Source organism: Marmota flaviventris, chromosome 10, assembly GCF_047511675.1.
Source record: "Marmota flaviventris isolate mMarFla1 chromosome 10, mMarFla1.hap1, whole genome shotgun sequence".
Classification (NCBI taxonomy): domain Eukaryota; kingdom Metazoa; phylum Chordata; class Mammalia; order Rodentia; family Sciuridae; genus Marmota; species Marmota flaviventris.
In genome coordinates, this window is record NC_092507.1 from 9101319 (window position 1) to 9129206 (window position 27888).

Sequence of the window (27888 nt, forward strand, 5' to 3'; positions counted from 1 at the left end):
TCACCAGCTGCATCAGCTCCTTCTGAACCTGGTCAAATTTCATGGGGTTGATCTCAGTCCAAAAACCCCAGAGGATTTCATCAAAGCTCTCCAGAGGGGCAGGGTACTTCGCTTGTTCCAGCGGCAGGCTAGCGGTGTGGCTCAGCAGGTTCTTAAGAGCAGTCAGGGGGATTTGGTTCCCACAGAAACTGAAGGTTTTGAGCTGGGAACAGTGACCCAGGGCTGGTGAGATGGCATTTAGCTGGGACTCTGTTATCTCACAAAACTCTAAGACCAGGGTCTCAAGGGTGTGTGCCACCTTCTCCAGCAGGACCCGGAGGGGCTCAGGACTCATACCTTTCATGGAAAAAGAGCTGAGATCCAGACACTTCAGTTGATCAGTGCTCGGACACAGGGACAGATGCTTTAAATCCTTCTCCTTGAGCAGACAACCTCTCAGCGAGAGTGTTTTCAAGGGGATCTGACTCCTGGAGAGAAATCAAAGAGTTACTTCTGGAGTATGAAGGCACCAAGTGGATATAGTGGGAAATGGTAGATGAAAGCTGTCTAATCCCAAACCCAAGGTCACCCTGTCCTTCTCATGATGGTGGACCCCCAGGACACTGCGGGTTGCAGAATCTGCTTGTACACATCACCGAATTTCAGGGTGAGCCTTTCACCACCACTTGAGAGACCAGGTGGGTCCATCATCTCTAAGCCCCCCCGCCCCCCGCTCACTGCCAAGCCGAAGTCCACAGCTGTGACCTCAGGAGGTCAGGGGAGTCATGTACGAAGGACAAACCCAGACAAGATGAAATAAACCCACCGGGGTTGTCCACCTGTGGGGCTCACACCCTGTAACCTCCATCCCTGCTCCTCATCCTCAACTCCAGAATCACCACCTGAGGCTCAGAGCAGCCTTCCCCAGGGGGGAATTAGAGGCAGCTCCTCTGCTCCCCGTTGGAGAGCACAGAGCATCCCTGTTGCAAGGTGCAGGTGAGGGGGCTTCCCTCCTCCAGCGTCCTCTCCTCTACCCATCTCTCACCTCCTTCGCTGGACAGGCCTCCCAGAGAAGGAACCTCACCCACCCTCACTAGCTCCTATCTCCCCCCAAGCTGGCTTCCAAGCAGAGTTATGCTTCCCAGATCATGGACCCTGGTTTAGCCCTTTGCTCTAACACAGGTTAGGAGATGGAGCTTCAGATACAAAAGGAACAGATGAGGGGTTATTTACCTTCCAGTGTCTTGTTCACCGTGAGAGTATCAGTGGCTGGCACACAGTAGGTGCCCTTTCATATTTACTGATACTGGTCTGCAGAGGATCCTTACCCCCCTTACTCACCCCAGTACCTGCTCCAAGTGGCTCTCGAGGAAGAGGACAGCATCCACACAAAACTTCCACAGGCACTGCATCCTGAGGAACTGTGAGGTGATCTGGGTGAGCAGCCATTCCTGCTCCTCTGGGGAGATGTGGGCAGGCACACGGAACTGGGAGACCTCAGCTTCCTCAGGTTCCTCATCTGGCCCAAGAAAGGAGCACAAGAAGCCAAGGTGGAGGGCGCCCAGGTGCAGTGCACTTCCACCTTCTGGACAGTGTCCAGCTGCAGTAGTCTCAGGACCTTCCTGGTGTGGTTGGTGGGTTTCCATAAGATCTTCAGCCTATTGCAACACAGGTGCAGCCTGTCCCTTCTCTGTGTGACCCAAGGGAACAACTGGGTCAGGAATTCATACAGGGGACTTTTTGTGAGGCTCAAGTCTATGAAAATCTTCAAGGGTGGCTTAGCTGCCATTGCTGAACCATGTTTCAATGTTCGATTTTTCTTCATGACCTCTGGTGAGCGGGCATCGACCATGGCTCTAGATCCAGGACCACGTTCTCCAGAAGTTGTGGTGAACATACTGCAAATCCAGACTTGCAGTTTCCACCTCCTGCAGAAAGGACAGCAGAGTCTCAACCCTCAGGCCCCTTCCTTCCCCTCTCAGCTGCTGCCCCCTGCCCCACCTTTTTCTTCTGTCTTGCTTTTCTCCACCCACTTCCCTCCAATACAGGCTGCTGACCTGACCTGTAGCAGCTGAGGGAGGGGCAGATTCAGCCCTCTTCAGGGATCACCGCAGCTGCCACAAGCACCCTCCACATCTGGGTCACGTTCCCAGATGGGGCTCAGCATGGGCAAGGCCTCTCCAAAACCTCTCTGGTGGCACTCTTCAGCACCCAGTCTCTCCACCCACAGCCATCACTTCCTTGGTCCCCGGGGTGCTTCCAGGTCACCTGGGTCCCCCTCACCTGGGGTGATCCTCCTGGGCAAGCAGCATGTCCAGCCCATCCAGTGCCACTTGGAGCATCTCCAGCTGTGGCTTTCTCATCAGTGCCCCCAGGGGCAGGCAGGTAAAGGGCCAGGCCTGCACCATTTTCTTCAGCACCTCAGTGTGTCCCCTGCTGAAGGCCTCCACAAAGAGTGGTGGGAAGAGCTCTATGGGTAGGTCCTCCAGATCCAGGATGGCCCTGGACTTGTTGCTCAGCAGGCTGTGCCCTGACAGCTCCAGCAGCATGGGTGGGGACTGGGTGCTCATCCTGGGGAGTCTGAAAGAAGAAGAAACCTGAAAAATGGTCCAGGGAAAAGGCCACTATCTCATACATGTGCAGCCACTGGTAAGGGGGTACTGGGGAGTCTAAAAGCTCACATCACCCGTAATGGGGGAAAGCCTTTGATTATTATTTTGTCCTTATAAATTGGTAAGTGAAGTGTCATAACGCAGTAGGCTCCTCAGTTTCAACAACTACCATGGCTGGGAAAGGACTAGCCCTCAGATGGATGATGTTACTTATAATTTTAAAAAATTAAATATGCAATTATAAAGTATGTACCCATATTATAAAAGATTGGAAATTACAGCAGAGTCACAAGGATATCTGTTACCCATGTGAGATTCTGCCATCTTATGGGGAGTGAAGAGACAAAATGAATTAGAATACAGTCTGTGAATTGTTACATAATATGGTTTTAAGGTTTTTGTTTAATATGTTTAAACAAATTATAAAATTACAAAACACTTAGGCCATAAAGTATCATGTTTTGGAGGGATAGTATTGGGGATTGAACTCAGGGCATTCAACCACTGAACCATTTCTTCAACCCTATTTTGCATTTAGTTGGAGACATGGTCTCACTGAGTTGTTTAGCACCTGGTGTTGATGTGGCTGACTTTGAACACTAATCCTTCTGCTTCCTCAACCTTCTAAATTGCTGGGATTATAGGCATGTGCCACCAAGCACAGCAAAAAGTATAATTTTAAGGATGCACAATATAAATATTTTTATTATCAGAAAATAGAAATCCAGGGCTGGGGATATGGCTGAAGCAGTAGTGCACTGGCCTGGCATGCATAGAGCACTGGGTTCCATCCTCAACACCACATAAAAATAAAAAAATAAAGATATTATGTCTACCTAAATCTAAAAAATACATATTAAATACAAATAAATAAATAAATCTTCCTTAAAAAAGAAAATAGAATTATAATCAATTAGATTGAAATAGGATTGCAATCTATTTAAGTACTTTTAAAGTGGGTGGGGCTGGAGCTCAGTGGAAGAGCAGTTGCTTAGGACATGTGAAGCACTGGGTTTGATCCTCAGCAGCACATAAAAATTAATAAATGGTGGGCTGGGGATTAAGTCAGTTGGTATATGCTTGCCTCATATGCACCAGGCCCTGGTTTCAATCACCAGCACTTCCAAATAAATAGAGAAAAAAATGCAGTCCATGTAAACTTATTTTTATTTATTTATTTTGTTTTAAATGCGGGACATGCCTGCACAAGCCTATAATCCCAGGGGCTCCGGAGACTGAGACAGGAGGATCATGCATGCAAAACTAGCCTCAGCAAGAGAGGCGCTAAGCAATCTAGTGAGATCCTGGCTATAAATAAAATATGAAATAGGGCTGGGGTGTGGCTCAGTGGTTGAGTGTCTCTGAGTTCAATCCCTGGAACCAAAAAAAAAAAAAAAAAAAGGAAGAAATAATGAAAATTGAAAGAGACATAAACTAAACTGGAAATCTTAATGTTCAGGATGAAGGCAAAACCACACTGAGAAGCAAACCCTAAGTCCTAAATTGGTTCATGAGGAAAAACAGAAAATTGTTCCTGAATCTGCACACGTGAGGAAGTGATGCGGTGGTGCCCAAGGCGGTGTGGGACTTATGGGATCTGTCCAGTTGTGCGGGGTGCTCGAAGCCTCAGCATGTGGTGATGGTTCTCCTTGGGCTCCAGGACTCTTGTGTTTCTCCTCTGGCTCCGCAGAAGCATTTATGGGCCTCCCAGACCACTCCCCCACCTCCACCTTTTGACTAGTATCCAATCAGAAAGCAGTATCTAATAACATGCCCCAATATCCACCCACGTAATCCTGATCGGATTTTCTTTCTCCAGATTAATTGATTGAATCCCATGTTTTTGCAGGAGGGCAGAATCAGGGAGAGTGAGGGCCAGGGTTGCCTCCATCCATGCACTCCACATGGTGGACTGAATTTTGCCCATATGTGACTCTCCTGTTCCTGCCTGGAAGACAGAAAAGCACTGAATCCCTACAGTAAGAAAAAACAAAACCCCGCAAATATCATTGTGATATCTTTGCCATATCCAAAATATTTTTTAAAAAATATTTCCTAAAGATTCCATAGTAAAACAGCTTTTTGAAGATACTAGCGTCATCCACGAAGAAAACAGATGGAAACCAGGTGTCCAACAGTCACATAGGCATGACATTACCTTGCAGTAGATCAGGGCCACTCAGGAGGAAGAATAGATAACAAGGGTGAAATCAGTCTTCTAGACTTGGGTGAAGACTTGTCCTGTTTGTCTGTTTGAACTGGGGATTGAACCCATTGGTGCTCTACCACTGAGCCACATCCTAGACCTTCTCCCATTTTTTTTTTTTTTTTTTTTTTTTGGATTTTAAGACAGGGTCTCACAAAATTGCTTAGGTCCTCACTAAGTTTCTGAGGCTGGCCTCAAACTTCCCATCCTCCTACCTCAGTTCCAGAGTCACTGGGATCACAGGCATGGGCTGCCATGCCCCACCAGATGGAAAAATTGAAATCCACAGAAGGTGGAAACTGTGGGCAAGTTGGAATGTTGGACAGAAAGACACAGGTTTGGATATCAGGTGTCCCCGACTTCAGCAAAATCACCACCTGAGAGCCTTCCCTCAGAATCAGGGACCCACCAGGGCACATCTCCCAGGGAGTTTCCAGGGCCCTTTGGGCTGTGAGAAGTACACAGAGGAAAATATGAAGAGTCTAAAAAACATAATTCAGGAATTGAGGACAGAAAGACAGAAAGAGAGGGAGTGCTTGGATGATGAGCCATGTGAGTGGAGGACTTACAGGGAAGATGTAGAAGGAATGGTTTGATTGGTGGCAGTTACAGAATTGCATTTCTGCTTTGTTGTTCTGTCTTTGTGTTAGTCAGCTTTTTCACGCTGTCACTACAACACCCAACCCCAACAACTACAGAGGAGGAAAAGTTTATTTAGGGACTCATGGTTTCAGAGGTCTCAATTCGAAGACTGCAGGCTCTATTGCTTGTGACCTCACCTTCAAGGTGAGGCTGAACATCATGGTGGAAGAGTGTGGCAGAGGCAAGTGGCTCACATGATTAGAAAGCAGAGAGAGAGAGAGATGGCCCCTTGCCAGATACAAAATATACACCCATATTCACACCCCCAATGATCAGCTTCCTCCAGCCACACTCTACCCATCCCCACATATCACTAAATCCCATCAGGGATTGATTCACTGAGTAGGTGAAGGCTCTAAACCAATCATTTCTCCTCGAAAACATTGTCACATGTGAGCTATTGGGAGACACAGAATCTAAACCATTATTGCTTTTTAGGCTCCACAACAATTGAAATCTAGTCTCTCAATTGAATTCTAAATCTCTCTGCCATTTTTCTGTGTGTCACCAGCTGAAAGGGTGACTTCACGCCACAGCCCTGCCTTCTCTTACCAACCTTGACTTGGTGCAGGAGGCAGGTAGATGTTTCTGTCAACCTGAGTCACAACAGACAGTGGCTCTCCAAAGAACAAGGGTAGTCAGACATAATAGTGCAGGAAGGCAGGACACCCAAAGAAAGAGGAGTCAGAGCCCCATCCAGGAGGCAAAGGGAGACAGGGTGTCAAAGGCAACTTTGAATCAATTCTCACTGGCTCCACAGATTCAGTACCAAGGGTGGCCTCAGTTCAAGGACAACAGGCAGCGACTGGCCAGGTGTCCTCCTAGAAAACATGGGGGTACAGGTTGGGGTAGGTTTATGCACAGCTGAGGTTGTGGCTGACTGGTTTGTGATAGTTGTTGCATGAGGCAGTGCTGCCCACTGACCTTCTCCTTGAAGAACCCTCGCTCCCCCTCATCAGGATTTGACACATGTTACTCCCTGTTGATTTGGATGCCATTTATGTGTCCCTCGTGTGATGAAGATCTTTTCTCCTGAAGCATCTTGAATCATCCATTCTTTGGTTAAGGTTTTATTCTATCTCAGTGCCAGGATGAACTTGTTCTGGTTGGTTCAGTCCCCACTGGGGGGAATTATTGGATGACTAGGAATCAACATAGAGACCCATTGAGCCACATTTGAGCAATAGGTGGGTTTTCAGGGAGTGGCTCTCAGGCTCCCTCTACCTGGAAATCACTATTAAAATCAATTTTTTTTCTGTTCAATAGGCATTGGCTCTCTCATCTCCAGGTCCAGGCCTCTGATTTTCTGTTGGGAGCTGGACTTTGGCAGAAAGTTTATTGTTTAGGTGTTCATTTAAAAAATATTTAGGTGGTGATTTTATTTAGTTTTAATTTTCTCTAGCATTGGGGATTAAACCTAGGGAGGGTTTAACACTCAGCTACATCCCCAGCCCATTTATTTATTTATTTATTGAGACAGGTTCTCACGAAATTGCTCAGATTGGGGTCAAATTTGAGATCCTCATGCCTTAGCATCCTAAGTAGATGGGATTACAAGTGTGCACCACCACACCCTATTTTGAATTAAAATTTAAAAAGGTAGAGCATTTGCCTAGCATTCAGAAGAACCTGGATTTGCACCCTTGCATGAAAAGTATAAATAAATATATGGATAAATAAATAAGAAAACAAAAAAAAAATCAGAAACCTGTGTTCAAGTACACTATTTAGAGTTGTTTTTCTTCTTTTTCATTTCTTTCTTTTTTAAAAAAAACTTTTTTGCATGAAGCTGATTATAGTTACTTTTATGGAAAAAATCTGAATGGTTATACTTTCTGATAAACACTTAGAATACCCATGCTTAAATATATGTTGAGAATTTTCTTTAACCAGCTATTAACAAGGTGATTTGATTGGCATACATTGTAATATAGTTTCCTGAAGTATGTCTGAAAACATATGAGAATTTTTATGAATTTAGTGGAATTTTGAAGCAAATATTAATAAAAGAGCCAAATAAATATAACTTGAACAAGGTTATTCCTGTCTTATTTGACAGGGCTTCCCATCTCACAAATTAGGCTAATTGCCCCTAATGTCTTTCTTCTAGAATTACCTTGAGAAATTCTGGAGCCCTGTGGAACATCCCAATGTTAGCTCAAGGTCAAGTGACAATGTACAATCTGACCCTAGAGAAGTTAGTCAATAATCTCAAAAGGTTTAAAGCACTTAATGAATGTAAGGGCCTAGATCATTATGAAAGATAAGTAATTTAGCAAAAGTGCTGAAAGATTTTGAAAGCTAATATAGAAAGTTTTGTCATAGGAAACAATAATTCAAATTTTAACAGAGATGACTCCGTTTTTCTTTTTCCAAGTAATCAGAGACCTTCTTAAAATCAACCTGAAGCTAGGAAGGCTGAGACAGGAAGACTGAGAGTTCAAAGCCAGCCTCAGCAAAGGTGAGGCACTAAGCAACTCAGGGAGACCCTGTCTCTAAATAAAATACAAAGTAGGGCTGGGGACGTGGCTCAGTGGTCAAGTGCCCCTGAGTTCAATTCCTAGGATCAATCAATCAATAAATAGTAAAAGGTTACTCCCCACAGCTCTAGGACTGAACATTGAACCAGGGGCACTCTGCCACTAAGCCACACTCCCAGTCCATTTTGTTTTATTTTGAAACAGGTTTGCCATATTGCCACGTCTGGCATGAATCTTGCCATCCTCCTGCCTCAGCCTTCTGAGAAGGTGGAATTACATGCCTGGCTCATCTCACCTGGCTTAAAATGTACTTGTTAGAGTGCAACTATTTGGCGGTTGTTCATCTGGAACATTCCACATGAAAGCTATCACCGTTTTGAATTATCTTTGGTATCATTTGTCCACCAATTTCCAAATATGCTTAAGAATGAACCATAATAATCTCAGTTGGAGTGCAGAAGAAAGGCTCTCCTGGCATTCCTTGGAGTTTGCAGGTCCCATTCTGTGTTTTATTAATCTCTTGGGAGCCAAGATAAAAACTGATGATCTCGTTTGGAAAGTCAGGGGTTTGGAAGCAGTGTGTGTGTGTGTGTGTGTGTGTGTGTGTGTGTGTAGTACTGAGGATTGAACCTGGGACACTTTAGTACTCAGCAATACCCCAGCCTTTATTTTATTTTATTTTATTTTAATTTTGAGGCAGGGTCTCTCTAGGTTGTCCAGACTGGCTTGAAACCTTCAAATCTCCTGTCTCAACCTCCATGTTGCTGGGATTATAGGTGTGCACCATGGTACCTGGCCATAGAGCATTTAACACCTTCGAGAGGTTGCATCACACCAGGGAGAAGCACCATACCTATGAGGAGAATAATAGACTCGGACTGCAAAATTCCTCTGGATGAAGATTCCCAGGAACCAAGATTTATCCAACTTAATAAGTCAATGGTGGAGCTTGTTCTCATCTCATGAAAAGCACCCATTTCTTCTTTAAAAACTTTTAGATTTTTATCAGAAACATCACTTTTCACTACTTAGGGCACAAACTCCTTCCTGAAGAACAGCAGGATAAAGAGATCACTTCCCTTGTGGAGTCTGTCTGAGGCCCAATCCCTCTCAGACTACACTGCTAGTAGGCAATTCAAAGCGTTCAAACTGTTTGTAACAGTTGCTAAACTATTATTAAGTGAATTTTCCAATTTAGAGATTCCTACCTAAGGTAAAATTTCTCCTACAAAAGAATCCCTTCAGATGATTGGTACTCTAGTCCATTTTCTGTTACTGTCATGAAATACCTGAGACAGGCTTTTTTTTAAAAGAGATTTATTTAGCTCACAGTTCAGAAAGATACAAGACCCCAATCAGGAAGCCCCCTTGGTTTGGCCTGTGGGAGGAAGCCAAAGAACAACCCGGGGCTCAGGGTCAGGCTTGTAAACAACTCTCAGAAGGATGGCCTCAGCATCCCAGGAGAACCATTCCTTTCTTAGAACACACAAATCTCCATTACCTGAAGCTTTGAGGGATAAATTGCACCAAACCATAGCATAGGGATAGAGCTAGACATGATCACAGCCATCTCAGTCATTGTGGTCAGTTTGCCCACCAGTTGATCCCAAGCCCTAGAGGCCAACAAAGTTGTTAACAATCAAGAAACATGTTGTTCCAGTCACTGATACCCAGACCTTTACTTCTCTTTCGACATCTATCTTTTACTGGGGATTTACCTCCCATCACTTTTTATTTTGTATTTTAAGCCAGGATCTCCCTGGGTTGCTGAGGGTCTTTATAAGTTCCCAGGCTGGCCTTGAACTTGCCATTCTTGTGCCTCAGCCTCCCCAGCTGCTGGGATTACAGGCATTCCCCCACCAGGCCTGGCCTGGCCTGTTTCTTAATATCCACTGACATGTCAGACACAGTATAGTTTTTGAGAATGTCCTGGTACTGCCTGGTGGAAGTCCACTGTCTTGCGGCTGCTTGAGACACTTCTGCCGTTAGTCTCCAATAAGGGTCTTAAACTGTTTCTGGTATTAAGGAAGAAAAATGGAATTTATCATTCTTGGGGGTTCATTGTCCATGCAAACAAAACAAAAGAAAAACAAACAACATATATAGGTTTACTAGATAAAAACCACAGAGATCCAGGTTTCCCACTCCTGTAATTGCAGCAACTCAGGAGGCTGAAGCAAAATGATTGTGCTCTCGAGGCCAGCCTGGGCAGCTTAGCCAGACTGTGTCTCAACATAAAAAATGAAAAGGACTGGCATGGAGCTCAGTGGTAGAGCACTCACCTAGAGATCCTGGGTTCCATCCCCTGTACTGAGACAGGAAGGAAGGAAGGAAGGAAAGATAGACCTGAGTGAACACCAGGAGTGAACGGTGGGCTCTTAGGGACACAACAGATAGAAACAGGGCCAAAGGTATATGTCCCTGTATCCATGGTGGCTGTCATCTGGAGCCTTTTGAGTTCTCCCCAACTTGGGATATTTCCCAGGCTGCATCAACCTTAATCAGTTTCTATGTCTCTTGAGCCCATAAGGGAATTCTCTGTAGCATAATGAAAGGAGAGAGTTTGAGTAACAGCCAGTTAGCAATTGGGGAGCATCCGAGTTAAAAAGTTGAGCACATTCAGGCAAACTGTAAGACGCAAGTGCCTATAGGAAAATGCAAAAGGGATCTTTGTTGGTGTGTGTTGGTGTTGCAGCTCCAGGGATTGAATCCAGGGTGCTGTCCACCGAGCTCCACCCCTAGCTCTTTTTATTTATTATTATTTTTAGCTTCAGTGCAGTTTTATTCTAATTCGTTGAAAATTGATATCATATTGTAAAACTCAAATCACCAAAACATTCTTTCCCATTCTCCATATCTCCACTCTCTTCAGTCATCTCAGTAAATGACAGTCTCTATAATGACCTTCAAGTAACTAGAACATTTTTCATTCATTATCTATCAATCTATCTATCATCTATCTATCTATCTATCTATCTATCTATCTATCTATCTTTCTAATTAGGCAAATATCACAGCAGAATGCATTTTGATTCACTGTACACAATTGTAGCACAACTTTTCCTTTCTCTTGTTATACACGATGTTGCATCGCACCATATGTGCAGTCACACATGGCACATCCCTTTTTAAAATTTGAGATAGGCCTTGCTATCTTACACAGGCTGGCCTGGAGCTTGTCATCCTCCTGCCTCAGCCTCATGAGTGGCTGTGATTACACCCAGAGAGTCCTTTTGGTTTGTTTTTGTTGGTTTGGGCTGTGCCTTTTTCTTTTTCTTAAGAAATCACCCATATTTGTTTCACTTATGTTTGCAGTTGAAACAGGCTTAGGATTATTTTTAAAACCTAGATGGTGGTTTAAGCTGAGTAATATTTGAAGCCCAGCCTTCAAATTTGACTTGTCTTGCCTTTTTCTTGCTTTGGGGCATCTCTTGAGGCAGCTGAGCAAGAAGGTTGAAATGGCAAGGTGTCACTCTCAGGTGCCACCCTTGACTTGGTCCTTGGACCTAGAGACAGGTAGATGTTTCTGCCACACAGGTAACAACAGAGAGTGGCTCTCCAAACACTGACTTTAGAAGGGATAGGGAATGCATGATACTCAAGCAAAGAGAGTCAGGCCCATCCAGGAGGCAAAAGAAGAGAGGATTTCAAAGGCCACATAAGGTGCTTTGAAACCATTATCATTGGCTGCAACAATGCAGTAACAAGGGTGGCCTTGGTCCAGGATGACAAGCAGCTGCTGAGAACGGTGTCTTCATAAAAATATAATTTTGTGAAGGATGCAGTGGTGCATGTGTGTAATTCCAGAGACTCAGGAGGTGGAGGCAGGAGGATTGCAAGTTCAAAGCCAGCCTGAGCAACTTATTGAGGGCCTAAGAATCTTACTGAGACCCTGATGCAAAATAAAAAATAAGAAAGGGTTGGGGATGTGCTTCAGTGTTATAGGAACCCAGGGTTCAATCCCTGGTACCTAAAGAATTTTAAAGAAAGAAAAATATTTTTTATGTACAATTTGTGGTGGATTTTGCATAAGGCTGTGGTTCTGTGAGTCTTTTGTTATGGCTCTGGTTAGCAGGCAGTTGTAGTCCAGGATGCCCACTTCCTAGCAGCCTGCCAGCCCTGCTGTGTTGGAATGGTGTCATTTTGATGGAAAACATTCACCATTAGCTTCACCTGTAAGTACACAGTTGTACACAGCTGATCAACATCCTCAGCAAGGACACAACCAGTGTTGGATTCCTTGAGTTGTCTGAAACTGATGGCAGTAGTTTGGAGTGTGTGGTTGTAGGAATGTGTTTTGAAAGGAAAGTGACCACAACACTTGGAGCGAACAAGAGATCTTTATTGCAGCAGTGCAACAGAGGAGAAAAGAAAGAAAAGAAAAAGAGAGCAATTGAGAGCAAAAGCAAGAGAAGAAAGAGAGAGCAAGAGCAATAGAGCAAGAGCAAGAGAGAGGGGTCTGGCAGGAAGGAAGTTTTAGAGCCCAAATCTAATGGGGTCTCTGGGTCTGCAAGCTGCCTTGGTGGCACAAGGGGGGTTGAGTGTTCAGCCTTGAGCAGGGGTGTAAAGTGTTCAGCCTTGAACAGGGGCTTGGGCGTTTGGGCTTGATGCAAACAGGTGATAAAGAACAAGACAGAAGGGTTGGAGTGGCCAGGTCACCCTGCATCTAACTTTGTTTGGCATGCCCTGCAGACAGCTTACGCTGTCAGCCTGTCCTGAACCTAACATGTTTAAAACCCTTTAAAGCTTGGAAGGCAAGCATGGGGACTATAACAGAAATAATTGCCAATGGCCTAGGGAAAGGTATGCTGATCCTGCTTGCTTGCTTGATTATTTATTTTTAGTGTTGGAGATTGAACCCAAGGGAGCTATACCACTGGTTACTAAAAGCTCAGTCTCCCTGATGCCAACCCTTATAAGGAGTACACAGTTTTCAGAAAAAAGAAAAATAATATTTGTTAATTTGCTAGCAAAAGAGGAAATGAGGGAACTCCTGTTCCAAAGGCTGTGTTTCTGCCCATCAGCAGGAACAGGTTTTTTAAAAGAGCAGTTTCAGAGAAAATGACATTAGAAAGGAGAAACTAGGAAGGAGAAGATCATGGAGGAGAGGTAATGAAGAAGATTTGGGGGAGAAAAATGTAAGATTCAAAGCTACAAGAGATATGTAAAAGAGCATCATGTGAGCCCCTATTACACACTGAACCAATTCCTAATCTGCTCTTTTTTGGAGAAACGGGATTGAACACAAGGTTGTTTGACCACTGAGCCTTGTCCCAGGTCTCTTTTGTTTTTTATCTTGAGACAGGGTCTCACTAACATGCCTAGGTTGTTCTTGAACTTACAATCCTCCTGCCTTAGCTCCTGAGTTGGTGGAATTACAGGTGTGTGCCACTGTGTCCACTACAATCTATTAAAAAACAAAACAACAACAACAACAACAACAACAACAAAAAACACCTGTGCCCTCACAGGATGCGAGGGCAGAGAGGACTGTTTTAAATTGGGGTTAGCAACACGATATGGGATGCCCGCAAAGTGGGCCACCAAACAAGTGATAAGAATGACTCAATAGAGTCCAGTCCATTTTGCAGAGAATTGAGAGGAGGTGGAGGGCTGTTGGGAGTGGGAAAAGTACCAGGTCACCAGGAGACAGAGTGGGGGAAAGAGAAGAGGCAGAATTGGCTTTGCCAGAACAACATCCCTGTGTTGCCAAAGAAGGATCCTAGTGTATGCAAGAAGGGGCCAGAAAAGATGAGGAGCAAGGGGTAGTGGAGAATCAGAGGGTGGTGAGCTGAGCAGGGAGGTGGGCTGTCCATATAGAAGCTCAAAGGGGAGGTGTCGAGTGGCTTCTTTGGGAGGGCCTGTGACAGAGGAAGAGCCAAGAAAGGAGTTTAGTTCAGTCGAAATGTAATTCAAGGGACAGTAGACATTGAGGGAAGCTCCCTTTGCCAAAGTGAAGGCTCTGATGAGGGCAACAAGTTCAGCCTGCTGATATTGGGAATGGAGGCTCTTCCACAACCGAGGCTAGAGAGACTATTGCCTACCCTGCCTGATGAATTCCCTCCTGAAGGAAGAAGGAGCCATCTGTGAACCAAGACTCAGAGTGAACTTGTGAAGGAGAAGGGATGGGAAGGTCGAGAATCTTGGTGCTGGGCCAAGATCTAAGTTAACTTTTGTGTCTCAAGAGGAGACTTGTCACTGCCATCTCTAGGGGGTAGACTTGTGAGGAGGAGGGGAGGAGAAGGGTACAATCACTTCCCAATGGGACTGGTGTGTGGATAAAGAAGAAGAGCCCTAGGTGAATGGAAAAAGGTGTGTGGTCATTGTCCTGGGCCCTCAGACCAGAGTCCAAACCAGCTCAAATCCTCAGAGGGGAGAGAAAGTCTGTTAGGATGAAGTCTGCTGTGCAAAGAGAGGGACAGCATCAGCAAGGAGGGAGAGCAAGTGTTGTGATTGGGCAGAAAATGGAGGAGGTTTTGACAGATGTGAATGGGCTCATGGTGTGAGGTGATAGAAGGACTGGAATCGTCCACCTCAGAAGTGGGTCATAAGAAGGTACTGGCCAACAGAATAGGGGATGGTCCTAAGGTAAGGGTGAGGATCAGGGAGCAGCAGGTGAGTCTGCATGGAAGCATCTATGAGGGGAGAAGCAGAGCATAGTCCCCAACTTTGTGAGGATGTCCCTTCCCATAAGGGGAACAGGACACTGTGGAATGACCAAAAAGGAATGAGTAAAAATTAGAGAGCCACAAGCACAAACAAGGCTAGGTGTCTGAAAGGGTGGGTAGTCAGCTCCCAGAACACCTTGAGGACTGAATATGTAGCCCTGGTGTCTAGGAGGAAGGAGAGGTCCTACCTGACATATGCAGTGTTACCCTGAGTTTCCATGGAGTGATGGTAGTGGTTGGGTGATGGGGACCTGGATCTTTTCAGTCCTCTGCAGCCAGTCCTAAGAATTGGAAAGGGGAACCCAAAGAACCAGGTGGCTGGGGGGCCCCCATGTACTCAGGGAATGTGAGCAGCCCAGTGTCCCTCTTGATGACATTTAGGACAAAAATCCAGAAATTATGAGGCTTGGGACATGTACGAGCCCAGTGACCCATCTGACCACATTTAAAACAGGGTCTGAGTGGTCCTGAGGGACCGTCCCATGGGCCAGTGACACCAGGGACAGATGGCTTGAGCGAGCATCTGCTATCTCTGCTTTCAGGCCTTCTCACCTCTCTCATTATACACCTTAAAGGTCACTTCCAGAACCTCAGCTTTGGGATTTAGAAGCCCGCTCTCAAAGCATCTGTCACAAGGAGACAAATTGCAATGTATGCAGTCCAGGGGAGAAATAAAGAATGTCCACGTGCCTCTGCCCATTTTGGTGCTTTATTCACTCAAATTACTCAATGCAATTTCACCCTATAGGTTCTTTTTTTAATATTTATTTTTTAGGTGTAGATGGAAACAACACCATGCCTTTATTTTATGTGGTGCTGAGGATCAAACCTGTGTCCTGCACATGCTAAGTGAGAGCTCTACCACTGAGCCACAATCCCAGCCATTTATAGGTTCTTAATCAAGAAAAATGACAATCCTTAATGCTAGGCACTCCAATAGACATAATCAATTCACAGCAAACAATTCTAGATTAATTTTAAGCATTGCAAACACACTTAATCATGACAGGCTAATGACAGACATTCCCTCTGCATGCTTATTCTTCTCAAGCCTCCTTGCTGAGCCAATACCCCCCCCAAACACCCTTTATCTTGTAGGGGAACCAAAGAGTGCTTCTCCCTCCCTGTTCTCACGTGTAGGTTTTAGGAGTCTCTGCTGTGTCCAACTTTCTCTTTTCTTTTTAGGACTTATAAGGCTCTTGGTTAGCACCTGGATGGCCATTTAAATGAATGCTGCTATTTTAAGGAAAACATTTCACTTTCCTGACCAAGGGTGTTTCTGAGAAAGGCTCACCAGCATTCAAATTAAACAGTGCATTTCATTGTGTTCATATGGGCCCTGTTCTCCTCACAGTGAGATCATTTTCTTCAAATTAAAACTTCCCCCTGGGGTCACATCAATATTGGATTTACTTATTCATTTATTTGTTCACATACATTTGTGGTTCTGGGGATGGAACCCAGGCCCTTCCACATGCTAGGCAAGTGCTTTCCCATTGAGCTGTGTCCCCAGGCCCTCAGTTAATTTTTATGAAGTTCACTCATTTCTGTAGAAAAGCATGGGTTCTGGGTCCCTAGATTGTTCAGGTGCAATTGGCCAGTGTTCCAGAAGGGGATCTAGACCGTTTGATGCAGATGCACAAAGGAATGTGCACCTTTCAGTAGCACTCCAGAGAGTGGAACCCAGTCCCCTTCTGACCCGGCCATGCTTACACAACCAGTCCTGTTTGTCATGACATCCTACAGCTATGGGCTGTCTCACAGCACAGATGAACCTAGAGTCAAAAGATGAGGAATACAAAGAGCAGTCTGGGTGCCTTATCCCTAGGGCTGTGTGGGGACACATGCAGCTCTCAGTCCTTATACAATCCAAGGAGTCTGGACACACCAGAATATCTTTAAGTCCCTTTTTGGTCATAAAAACACATAAAACAACCAGTGATGACACATCTCATATTGCAGATCTTCCTTGCCTTCATTTGATCTTAGAATACAGCAGCAGAGCAGAATGAATGCTGTTCAGAACTCCCCACCCCACCCTCCACACATGCAAGTTAGACACAGAGCCAGAGGAAAGGAAGTGTCATAAAGAAGGGTGAGGCACACAGATCCCTGTGTGGGGGACAGATGGGCTGGCTGTGTAGGACCTGGACTCTGCTACCTGTTCCAAGAGTGAGCTGCAGTCTGCTTACATATCCAACTGGGTTCTAGTTCACTGTGTATGGAGAAGCCTTCAGGCCCAAATTAGAACACGTACACAGGCAGCTTTAGGATAACTCAAAAGAAGATTGGGTGGACCTCCTTCTCCTCCTTGGATGGGAAGCTAAGGCTAAGGTCACTGCATAATCCCATCAGCCTGAGTCCTCAGCAGGAGTCATCATTTAGGGGATCTTGATCTAGGACCAGGCAGCACAGGCAGGGCCACCCATTTGCCCACAGCCACCTCATCCTTACTCATCCTCTGATCATCTGCTGATTGAAAGCCTTGTGTCCCTGGGTAGGGAGAGATGGGAAGTGTTAGGGGAAGATCTGTCAGTTATGAGCAGCCTTCTCCCCCACCAGAAGGTGGTAATTTATAAAGTTTAATTTAGACATATTTGCAAGTGTCATCTACCTATACAATTCTACTATTTTAATGAAAGCTAATTTGGATGGTTTCATTGGCCATGACTATATTGTTTCAGGAAAGACTTTGTAGCAGGATGACAGGCAAGGTTTTGTGAGGCCCAGAGACCCTATTTTATTCTCATTGCATCCAAAGACCAAGATGCCAAGTTTCTAGGTCTGTGGAGACCCACAAGGATGGGCGAACCTTGAGTGTCTGGGTGGCACTGAGGTCGCCTAAGAAGGGCGTTTTGAAATTTTACTGTCCACTTAGAATGCTCCAGGCCTCCTGTGTTCCCCTACATGGATTATGCCACAGTGTAGCCAGATAATGACCTGATTTCAGTTGGATGCTTTGAGTTTCTGGGAATGAACCTCATTGATCACCAAGTACTTGGTGGTGTTTCTCCATCAGCCCCTGGAGAATTCCAGTGTCAAAATCAGAAAACTAGGTAAAACCATCATGGAAGATGTCAGAGGACTAATCTTGAGATTCCGTTCATTTCAGACTATTTATTTATGCACCATCCATGAATCAAAAGAGTTTCTTCATGTGTGCATGAAGCCTAAATCCCATTCTAAAAATCCAGGGCCCTTGTGATGACTCTATACAGACACATATGGCTCTATACAGAAGGTCCAATCTTCAGGGGCTTCCTTCCAATGTAGCCCCCAGCATCTGATTCCTTTCCCCATCCACACTTCAGGCAGTGTCTGAAATGCTGGGCTCTGAGTTTCCTTCATGATCCCTCTACATCCTGGTTATACATCCAATTGCGTAGAGGGCAGCTTTTTATGCACACCCAACTAGACTAGGCAGTTGTTGGACAGAAACAGTGATTGAGGCCCTGGTTGTAGAGGAACATGCTGCCACATTGAGGACATGGGACAGTACAGAACACAAGGACCTTGGGCTGCCTAAAGTCCTTCAATAGTGCTGTGAGCTCAGCACAGAGTTGGGAACATCTCTCTTGGTGGATGGCACCCTGGGCATCATAGCTCTCCAGAGGGGCAGGGTATAGCTCTATGCTCAACTGGCTCAGCCTGGCAGTGTGACAGAGCATGTCCCTGAGGACCGACATGGAGATGCGATTCCGGAAAAGGCACAAGATCCTGAGCTGGGAGCAGCGGCTCAGGGCAGGCAGGATGGCTTGGAGCTGGGATTCCGCGATCTCACAGGCTTCCAAGTCCAACCTGTTCAGGGTGGCTGCCACAGTCTCCAGCAGAATTTTGAGGGGCTCTGGACTGAAATTGGTCAGTTTGATGTATCTCAGATCCAGGCGTCTGAGCTGGCTGGTGTTTGGGCAGCGGGAGAGATAATTCCAGTCGGTATCTGAGAGCGGGCACTTGGTTATCGAGAGGGTCTCCAGGGGGGTCTTCAGGTGCCTAAGGAGGAACCAGGCAGTTAGTTCTGAGGGAGAAGACAAATTGGCCCAAACCCAAGGTCACTGTGACCATCTGAACATGGTTGACATTTTGTAGAATCTGCTCATTCAGGTCACTCCAATTCAACCTAAAACTTTTACCACTACTTGTGTGACCAGGTGGGTCCTCCATCTCTATGAATGTAACCCTCAATGACAAGCAGAAAGCCACAAATCTAGCCCCAGGAAGTCATGAAGAGTCATGTACCAAAGACAAATCCAGGAAAGATGTGTCCAAACACCCTGGGGTTAGCCCCTGCAGGGCTCACTCCCTGTCCCCTCAGCAAGGTCTCACTCCCTGCTCTTCACTCACAACCCCTGAGTCATCACCGGGAGCTCAGACCTGCCTTCCCCAGGAGGGCATTAGAAGTGGGCTCCTCTGCTCCCAGATGGAGGACAACAGGGCTTCCTTGTTGAACACGTACAGGTGTGGGGGCTTCCCTCCTTCAAAGTCCTCACCTCTACCCTGCTTTGTACCCCTGTCGCTGGACAGGACTCCCAGGGAAGGAACCTCACACCCACCTCACTAGCTCCTGTCCGCATCAGCTGGCTTCCCAGCATGATGTCACTTCCCAGACCATGAACCCTGGTTTAGCCCTTTGCTCTAACACAGGTTAGGAGGTGGAGCTTCAGGATACAACAGGAACAGATGATGGGTTATTTACCTTCCAGTGCCTTGTTCACCATGAGAGTGTCAGTGGCTAGCACACAGTAGGTGCCCTTTCATATTTACTGATACTGGTCTGCAGAGGAGGCTCATCCCCCTTACTCACCCTAGCACCTGCTCCAGGTGGCCCTCGAGGAGGAGGACAGCATGCACATAGAACTTCCTCAGGCAGTCCATCCTGAGGAACTGCGAGGTGAGCTGAGAGAGCAGCCACTCCTGCTCCTCTGGGGAGGTGTGGGCAGGCAGGCGGACCTCTGAGACAAGCAGCTTCCTCAGGTTCCTCATCTGGCCCAAGAAAGGAGCACAAGCAGCCAAGGTGGAGTGCACCCAGGTGCAGTGCACTTCCACCTTCTGGACAGAGTCCAGCTGCAACAGTCTCAGGACCTTCCTGGTGTGGCGGGTGGGTTTCCATAAGATCTTCAGCCTACTGCAGCACAGGTGCAGCCTGTCCCTTCTCTGTGTGACCCATAGGAATAAGGGGGTCAGGAATTCATCCATGGGCCCTTCTGTGAGGCACAAGTCTATGAATATCTTCAAGGGCAGCTTAGCTGCCATTGCTGGATCAAGTTTCAATGTTCGATTCTTCTTAATGTCCTCTGGTGAGCAGGCATCGACCACGGCTCCCGACCACGTCCTCCAGAAGTTCTGTGGAACCATCCGCAAATCCAGCACCTGCAGTTTCCACCTCCTGCGGGGACCACAGCAGAGTCTCAGCCCTGAGGCCCCTTCCTTCCCCTCTCAGCTGCTGCTCCCTGCTCCACCTCTTCCTTCTGTCTCACTTTTCTCCACCCACTTCCCTCCAATCCATCCTGGTGTCCCCACTTGTACAGTCTGAGGCAGGGGCAGGTACTGTCTCATTCAGGGTTCAGCACAGCTGCCACAAGCACCACCACATCTGGAAGCCTTTCCCAGATGGGGATCAGCATGGCCAAGGCCTCTCCACCCCTCCTTGCTGGCAGCACAGGAAGCCGGTGGAGCACACTTCAGCACCCACTCTCCCTGCCTATACTCATCCCTTCCCTGGCACCGAGTGTGCTCCCTTCCTGGCCACCTGGGTCCCCCTCACCTGGGGCGATCCTGCTGGGCAAGCAGCATGTCCAGCCCATCCAGGGCCACTCGGAGCATCTCCGGCTGTGGCTGCCTCATCAAGGTCCCCAGGGGCAGGCAGGTGAAGGGCCAGGTCTGCACCATTTTCTTCAGGACCTCAGTGTGTCCCCTGCTGAAGGCCTCCACAAAGAGTGGTGGGAAGAGCTCTATGGGCAGGTCCTCCAGATCCAGGATGGCCCTGGACTTGTTGCTCAGCAGACTGCGCCCTGCCAGCTCCAGCAGCGTGGGTGGGGACTGGATGCTCATCCTGGGGAGTCTGAAAGAAGAAGGATCCTGGAAAATGGTCCAGAGAAAAGGCCACTATCCCATCCATTGCCAGCCACTGGGAAGGGGGTACTGGGGAGTCTAAAACTCACCCCAACCTTACTGGGGGAAAGCCTTTGTCCTTATAAAATGGGAATTGGAGTGTCATGTGACTTAATGCAGTAGGCTCCTCAGTTTCAACAACTACAGAGGCTCAGAAAGGAGTTGCCCTCTCATGGGTGATGTTATTTTTAATTTCAAAAAATTAAATGGGCAATTATAAAGCATGTGCCCATATTATAAAACACTTGGAAATTACAACAGAGTCTCATGGATATCTGTTACACATGTGAGATTCTGCCACCTTAAGGGGGAGGTCAAGAGAACAAAGAGATCAGAAGAACAGAGTCTGTGAAGTGTTGCATGAGATAGTTTGAAGCTTTTTGTTTATTTGTTTAAACAAATTATAAAATTACGAAACTACATAAGCTTTAATGTATAATTTGGGGGATGAGGCAATATTAGGGATTGAATTCAGGACACTCAACCAGTAAGTCACTGCCCCCAGCCATATTTTGTATTTTAGTTGGAGACAGGGTCTCACTGATTTGTTCAGCACCTCATGCTGCTGTGGCTGGCTTTGAACTCTAATTTCTGGCCTCCTCAAACTCTGGAGGTGTTGGGATTACAGGTGTGTGCCACCACGCCCAGCAAATCAGTATAATTTTAAGACGACACAAAATAAATATTTTTATTATCAGAAAATAGAATTTCAATCAATTAGAATGAAGTAAAATTGCAATATTCTTCCTTGGTTAAGTAATTTTAAATTGGCTTTGCCTGGAGCTCAGTGGAAGAGCACTTTCCTAGGACATGTGAGGCACTGGGCTTGATCCTCAGCAGCAGGTAAAATTTATTAAAAGTTGGGCTGGGGACATACCTCTGTCGATAGAGTGCTTGCCTCACATGCACAAGGCCCTGGTTCAATCACCACACCACCAAATAAACAAATGGATAAATAAATTCTATTGTCCATATAAACTTTAGAAAACAACAATTGAGAAAAAGAAAAAGTGCGGGGCGTGCGTGCACAAGCCTGTAATCCCAGCGTCTCTAGAGACTCAGACAGGGGGATGATGCGATCAAAGTCAGCCTCAGCAAGAGCAGGCGCTAAGCAACTCAGTGAGACCCTGTCTCTAAATACAGCACAAAACATGGATGAGGAGGTGGCTCAGTGTTTGAGTTCCCCTTGGTTCAATAGCCCATACCAAAGAAACAAAGAAAGAAAATTGAAACTGACATAAGCCAAAGTGTAAATCCTAGAGTTCAGGATCAAGGTAAAACTACACTGCGAGGCAAAATCGACGTTGTAAATTGGTTCATGAGAAAAGACAGGGAAAAAAAAAAATTGTTCCTGAATCCGCACAGGTGAGGCGGGAACGGCGTGGTGCTCAGGGCAGTGAGGGACTTACGGGATCTGTCCAGGTGTGCAGGGTTCTCGGTGCCTCAGCAGGCCAGGCTGGTTCTCCTTGGGCTCCAGGACTCTTGTGTTTCTCTTCTGGCTCCACAGAAGCTTTTATGGACCTCTCTGACCACGCCCCCACCTCCATCTGATTAGCTGGCATCCAATCAGAAAGCAGTATCTAATCAGGTTCTCCAGTCTCCACCCATTTAATCCTTATCGGATTTCTTCCTCCAGATTGATTGATTGAATCCGATCTCATGAAAGTGCGTAGAATCCGGGAGAGTGTGACGGTTAGGGATGCGTCCTTCCATGCACTCCACACCAGGGACTCAATTTTGTCCATATGTGACCCTCCTGTTCCTCCTGTGAGACAGAAAAGCACTGAGTCCCTAAGAAAAAAACAACACCTGAAAATAGCTTTCAAAGGGGTCTTTGGCCATATCAAAATTATTTGAATTTTTTTTCCCGAAAATTCCATAGTGAAAACAGCTTTTTGAGGACAGTAGTGTCATCCACGAAGACCACAGAATGGGAACCATGTTGACAACAGTCACACAAGTGTCGAGTTACCTTGCAGCAAATCTGGGCACACTCAGAGAGGAAGAGCAGACAAGGAGGGTGGAATCAGTTTTCTAGACTTAGGGAAAGACTTCTCCTGTTTGTCTGTCTGTACTGGGGATTGAACCCATTGGTTCTCAACCACTGAACCACATCCCCTGCTCTTTTTATTTTTTGCTTTTATTTGGTCATAGTGTCTCACTAAATTGCTTAGGTCCTGACTAAGTTGCAGAGGCTGACCTCAAATTTGCCATCCTCCTGCCTCAATCTCCTGATTTGCTGTGATTATAGGCATGGGCCAACATGCCCCTGATGGGGACTTGGAAAGGTCTGAAATCCACCAAGGGTGGAAACTGTGGGCAACTTGGGAATGGGAGAGAAAGACACAGGGTTGGACAGCAGGTGTTCCTGACATCAGGGAGGCCACCCACTGGACAGTCTTCCTGCAGAATCAGGGACCTGAGGGCACATCTCCCAGGCAACCTTTGCTCCAGGCAGTTTCCAGGGCTCTTTAGGCTGTGAGAAGTTCACAGGCAAAGGAAAATTTGAAGAGCCTGGGTAAAAAGTAATTCAGGAATTGAGGAAGGAGAGACGGAAAGAGAGGGAGTGCTTGGATGGTGAGCCATGTGAGGGGAGGACTTACAGGGAAGATGTAGAAGGAATGGTTTGATTGGATGCAGTTACAGAATTGCATTTCTGCCTTGTTGTTCTGTCTTTGTGTTAGTCAGCTTTTTCACGCTGTCACTACAACACCCAACCCCAACAACTACAGAGGAGAAAAAGTTTACTTGGGGACTCATGGTTTCAGAGGTCTCAATGCACACACAGCAGATTCCATTTCTTGGGCCCTCACCTTCAAGGTGAGGCTGACCATTATGGTGGGAGACTGTGGCAGAGGGAAGGTGCTCACATTATTAGAGAACAGAGAGGCAGAGAGATGGCCCCTTGCCAGGTACAAAATATACACACCATATTCACACCCTCAGTGATCAGCTTCCTCCAGCCACACCCCACCTGCCCTCTGTTATCACTCAGTTAATCCCATTAGGAGTTAACTTACTGACAAGGTTAAGGCTATAAACCAATCATGTCTCCTCCAAAAACCATTGTCTCACAGGTGAGCTGTTGGGAGACACAGCATCTAAACCGTGATGGTCTTCTTGGGTATCTTGTTGGAAAATATCCCTGCTCACATCACAGTTGTATACTTACAGTTGGCTGAGATGATCTTTGGTTTCTGTTTCACCTAATAACTTACCACAAATGACCCACATTTAATCTCCTATGTGTGCAGTGAAGTAGGGCTAAGGCTATTTCAGAGACCTCATTGCTTTTTAGGCTCCACAACAATTGAAATCTAGTCTCTCAATTGAATTATAAATCTCTCTGCCATTTGTCTGTGTGTCACCAGCTGAAAGGGTGACTTCACGCCACAGCCCTGCCTTCTCTTACCACCCTTGACTTGGTGCAGGAGGCAGGTAGATGCTACTGTCAACCTGAGTCACAACAGACAGTGGCTCTCCAAAGAACAAGGGTAGTCAGACATAATAGGGCAGGAATGCAGGACACCCAAAGAAAGATGAGTCAGAGCCCCATCCAGGAGGCAAAGGGAGACAGGGTGTCAAAGGCAGCTTTGAATCAATTCTCACTGGCTCCACAGATTCAGTACCAAGGGTGGCCTCAGTTCAAGGACAACAGGCAGCGACTGGCCAAGTGTCCTCCTAGAAAACATGGGGATACAGGTTGGGGTAGGTCTTATGCACAGCTGAGGTTGTGGCTGACTGGTTTGTGATAGTTCCTGCCATCAGGCAGGACTGCCCAGGGACCCTCCCTTCCCAGCACCCTGCTTCCCCTTCATCAGGGTTTGACACAGGTCCTGCCTGTTGATTTGAGCACCATTATGTTTCCCCCTTGGGATGAAGATTTTTTCTCTGGATGCATCACACAATGGTTAGGGTTTGATTCTCTCTCGGTGCCAGGATGGACTTGTCCTGGTTGGTCCAGTCTCCCATTGGAGGGAATTAATAGATGAGTAAGAATCAATGTTGAAAATCATGGAGCCACATTTGAACAAGGTGGGTTTGGAGGGAGTGGCTCTCAGTGTCCCTCCACCAGGAAGTCACTGTTAAATTCAATTTTGCCTGTTCATTAGGCCTTGGGTTTCTCATCTGCAAGCTCCAGCCTTTATTATTCTAGGAAGAGTTAGACTTTTGCAGAAATTTTATGAGTACAGGTGTTCATTTTTAAAAAAATATTTAGGCCCTGAATTTATTTATTTTTATTTTTTATTTTTTGGCATTGGGGACTGAACCCAGGAGAGCTTTACCACTGAGCTACATCCTCAGCTTTTTTCATTTTTTTAATTCATTACTTAGTTAATTAAATTATTCATTTATTCAGTTTCGGTACCAAGGTTTGAACCCAGGGAACTACACCACTGAGCTACATTCCCAGCCCATTAAAAAAAAAAAAAAAAATTTTGTTTTGAGACAGGTTCTCACTAAATTACTGAGACAGGCCTTGAATTTGAGATCCTTCTGCCTTAGCCTGCTAAGTAGATGGTGTTATGGGGAGTCCCTCCAGAAAGCACTCTAAGTCTGAATTTCAAATCAAAAGAGAGCTTTCCTTACCTGACTAGGGACTGTCACCCACCACAGAGACTCAAGCTCTGTGAGAGGACAGCAGCTTCCTGGTCCATCCAAAAACAATATAAGCACAAAATCCACAACTCAGTGACTTGCTTATCGTCATGTAAGCTACCAATCATAGAAATGTTTATGTAATTCATTGTCAAAGTAATATTTCATTGTCTGATTTTGCTCTCTAATGTCTTCCTTGAGACTCCAGATCATCTGAAGTATGTATATCCTGAATTTTTTATCTGACATTCCATCTGCTGCAGATACTACTTGTTTTAAAGTTTTGTTGACCTGCATTGCTTGTGGTTCTTTCTTTCCTTGTCTTTTCATACTGCTCACGTTTCTTTCTGCTTTGTGAAACTGTTGTGTTATTGATTTTCCCCCTATATATTTATATTGCTCTTGTATAGTTGCAAAGTCTCCATTTTGTGGAGAAAGACAATATTAACAGTTCCCAATATGAATAGTACATCATCTAAGCACACATTTTCCTTATTACTACATTTAAAGCTAGACTCTATGTCTACAAAGGTTGGTTTCGATTATCATTTACAAATATAGTCATTAGTTTCATAAAAGGCATACCATTTCTGGTAGCTTGAAGAAAACTGAATTTCAGGTGTAGGATGTTATGTTTAAGGGGAAAGGAGTGAGGATATGGGGTTAATCTAACATAGTAACTTTGGAAAGCTCTAACTAATAGCTGGGTAATTTATGGAAGAATGTATAGATTCAAATTCCTATCTGTATTTATAAGATTACCCTACTTATAAATAGTAAAATTTAGGGGGTTTCAAGTGGGATAGAGGGAGTAAGAAGGAGAAAAACAAATGGCAAGGAAAGAAAGAGAAAAAAGAGAGCAGGGAAAAGAAAATAAGAGAAAAAAGAAAATAAATAAAAAGGGGGAGAGGGAGGTGGGGCATATGCAATTCCTCTACATTATATTATTCGGGTGATTCAGTTGTTAAAGACCTTTTTCATGCACAATTCTTGGTTTCACATATGTTGAGGTTCCAAGGACCAGAGGGGGAAGGGTAGTGGAGACTGGATGAATGCATGAAAAGAGAGAAGAGAAAAAAAGAAAAAAAAAATGTCTCTCAGGACTCTGTTTTCTTTTCTTCCAGTTGGTGGTGTTGTCTATTCCTAGCTTGAGTCTCTGGGTTCAGGCTAGTGGTGGTAGTCAGTGTGAGAGGACATGAGCTTCCAACTGTGGCCTCTCTACTCTTATTCTCTGAGATGTAAAGCAGGTGCTTGATGTGCTGCAGAACCAAGCTGGTAGCCACGCCCACCAGTTGGTGGGTTTTAAGGGTTGATGGGATTTTCCAAGATGAGTTCCATCAGTTTTTCTCATAAGGTGTTTGATGAGGTGGGGGGTGTTGGGGAAACCTTATGTTTGTCCAGAGCTCTGTCAGGTGACCACACGGATGGGCGTCTGGGCCCCTCCTCCAGTTGGGGTGGTCTATCTACCATGCTGGTGGGTGGCTGTGTCCCTTTAGTCTGTTTTACCTGAAAGGAGTCTAGCCATTCCTGCTCTAGGTTGGTTCCTTCATGTGGAATATCTTTTTATCCCTTCACTATCACTCTGTGTGTGTACTGAGGTGAAGTGATTTTCGTGTAGACAGCAGGTAACTGAGTCCATTGAAAAAGAAAATATATTGGGGAGTTTATTCCCTTTAAATTAAAGGGGTTTTTTTTGAAAGATACAGAATTATTTCTGACTGGTCTTATTTGTTTTTAGTATCTTTTTCTGATTTCTCTTTAGTTCTTTTTCTCTCTTTTCCTCTCTACTCTCTAGTCTGTTTCTGTGGGTTGGTGTTTTCTTCTGGGACAAGTTTGGAATTCCTTCTTTGTCCTTTGTGTACATGCTGTCATTTTTGGTTTTTCCTTTGGGTTTCCTCTGGGATTTAGAAAATTTTTATAGTTACCAAAGAACATTTTAACCTGAGCAGAACCTCCCTCTGATACCAGAACTCTGGATTCCGTCTTTTTCCTTGTAACTTGTGCTTTGGTTGCCTTGGTTTCTTTCTCCTGATTTCATGCATTCCTTAACCTCTTATTGTGGCCATGCTTAACATTCACCATTTTGTTTTGAACTTTCCTATTAGTTATTTGAAAGTTTAAATATCCCTGTTATGTAAGCCAGGCACACTGCTGTATGCATGGAATCCCTCAGGAAACTGATGCAGGAGGATTGCAAATTGAAAGCTATCCTCTGCAACTTAGCAAGGCCCTAGACAACTTCATGAGACCTTGTCTCAAAATAAAATATAAAAAGGGCTGACTTCCCATTAGATCCAACACCTTCAAGAGCCTGTACTCTTGCCTGTGGCCTGCACTGCCAAGATATGCTGTGTTCCCTTCCTGCAGAAAGCTGGCTGTGAGACACAGCAAGAAATCACACAGCACAGAAATAATTTTGAAATGCAACTGTGGGCCAGCTCTGAGATAATAAGGGTGCTGCTTCCACACTGGAAGGAGAGAGAGAGAGAGAGAGAGAGAGAGAGAGAGAGAGAGAGCATTTTTTTTTTTTTTTATTTTTCCATGGGGTATACACAAAGGCTTTTCCATAGAATATGCTTCACCAAATAAAGCAA

The 27888-nt window shown here is 45.5% G+C and overlaps 1 protein-coding gene across 1 annotated transcript; it reads right to left on the reverse strand.

Annotated features, from left to right (window-relative positions):
• Positions 1-18003: 18003 nt before the first annotated feature.
• Positions 18004-20635, reverse strand: LOC139707344 (PRAME family member 12-like). Its single transcript, XM_071618553.1, has 3 exons — positions 20349-20635; positions 19389-19970; positions 18004-18577 (listed from the first exon to the last, which is right to left on the reverse strand). The coding sequence occupies exons 1-3, from the start codon at positions 20633-20635 to the stop codon at positions 18004-18006; spliced, it is 1443 nt and encodes a 480-aa protein (XP_071474654.1).
• Between the last annotated feature and the right edge of the window lie 7253 nt (positions 20636-27888).